Source organism: Alligator mississippiensis, chromosome 10, assembly GCF_030867095.1.
Source record: "Alligator mississippiensis isolate rAllMis1 chromosome 10, rAllMis1, whole genome shotgun sequence".
NCBI classification, from domain to species: Eukaryota; Metazoa; Chordata; order Crocodylia; family Alligatoridae; genus Alligator; species Alligator mississippiensis.
In genome coordinates this window covers 16,773,667-16,775,305 of record NC_081833.1, presented here as the reverse complement: position 1 = coordinate 16,775,305, position 1,639 = coordinate 16,773,667, and the positions used below count along the sequence as shown (strand labels likewise).

Here is a 1,639-nt window from a genome sequence, read left to right as displayed (position 1 = left end):
CCTATAAAATAGACCTACTCCTATATGTCCTTCAAAGATCAGTTCAACTCACTGACTGTCAGAGTGGTACCTTCTTGCCAATGCCCTCAATTATTTTCCTACCTAATGCTAAAGCCTATATAGCAGGGACAAGACCTTGAGCTCTGAGTGAAAACCTGCCCACAACAGAGTCTGACAAAACTTCCCCTTTCCTGTCCTTCAGTCTGCAGCCTGTGATCCCACAGAGCAGGTTGCCTCTTGGGGCACAGGGCTGTCACCAGCAGAGCGAAGCCATTGCCTGCCAGCTTCCAGCACTGCCCAAGTGGAGACAGGCAGCACCCAGTGCAGCAGTTCACCCCCTAGAGTCTCCTACTGTTAGGGCAGGAGATGCTAACCAGACCGTGGTCTTGGCAGGGGCAGCACCATTGTGGACTGGATATTTCTAATCAAACCTTGTTAATGAGTCTTTGATGCCTGCAGGGGCTCTGCATGGTTTGGTGACTCGCAGAGCAGTTGTTGCTCTTTGATAATGACACCTGATTAAATAGTGAACCGGGAACAGTAAGGGCATAATTGTGCTCTCATTTATAATATTCTGGCTGCGTACCGTCAGTCAGGCCCCTCCTCAGTGTCTGTGCCCTTTTCTGGTGAATGAGGGAAGTGCCTTTAGCAGCAGGAAGTCGATTTGCATGAAGGGGCAGCTCTCTGCTCTGCAGCAGTTTAAGGGTGCCAGCCTGAGCCCAGTTTGCCTCGGGGAACACAACTGGTCTGGAGTCAACACCATGGCGTGGGCCCCGCTCCTCCTCACTCTGTTCACATGCTGCACAGGTGCTACAGGGCTTTGGTTTCTCACCTGGCTGTCTGCAGACAAAGTTATCTAGGGTACATTTTTAATACTGTCATTTCATCCCTACATATTCCCTCCTGTTTCAGGTTCTCTTGCCCAGGATGTGCTGAGACAACCGCCTTCAGTGTCTGTGTCTCCAGGACAAACGGCTAAACTCACCTGCACGGGAGAGAACTTTGATAGCAATGCAGTGAGCTGGTACCAACAGAAACCTGGCAGTGCCCCTCTGCTCCTCATATATGCTGATGATAGGAGAGCTGATGGAATCCCAGAGCGATTCTCTGGTGCCAAGTCTGGAAACACGGCCACACTGACCATCACTGGAGTCCAAGCCCAGGACGAGGCTGACTATTACTGTGCAGCTTTTGATATGGACAGTGATGCACCTCACAGTGACACATTGCAATGGGGAAGTGAGACACAAACCTCTCATTGTTAGAGGGAATGAAGTGGGCACCTGGTCTGAAATGAGATTGCTTTTAACCAAAGGAGCCAGCTGGGGGGTTATTGGTCTCCTTATCCACCCTCAAAGACCAGCCCGCACAGGAGAATTGGAGGTGAGGAGTGGACCTGCAATAGGGCGAATTTAGAAACAGGCTCAGGCTTTCCAAACAGTGATAGGAATAGTTGTGCCTGCCCCGCTGCTTGGTTCACCCTGCATCACACCTCACCAGCTGGCAGTAGTCTTAAGCAGTGTGCTGGAGACTGGCCTCAGTGGGCAGGCAGCACCTCAACACTCCCAGTCACCTCCCCACTAAACTATTGGTGTCGTGTCATGGACTCCAGTCCTATCCTTTATCCAGATGTCTGTCT

The 1,639-nt window shown here is 51.2% G+C and overlaps 1 gene segment (V, D, J or C); it reads left to right on the top strand.

Annotated features, from left to right (window-relative positions):
- The first annotated feature begins 734 nt into the window (after positions 1-734).
- Positions 735-1,265, top strand: LOC132243482 (immunoglobulin lambda variable 3-25-like). The segment is given in 2 exon segments: positions 735-807; positions 913-1,265. Coding segments are annotated over 2 exon segments (399 nt in total).
- Positions 1,266-1,639: the final 374 nt, after the last annotated feature.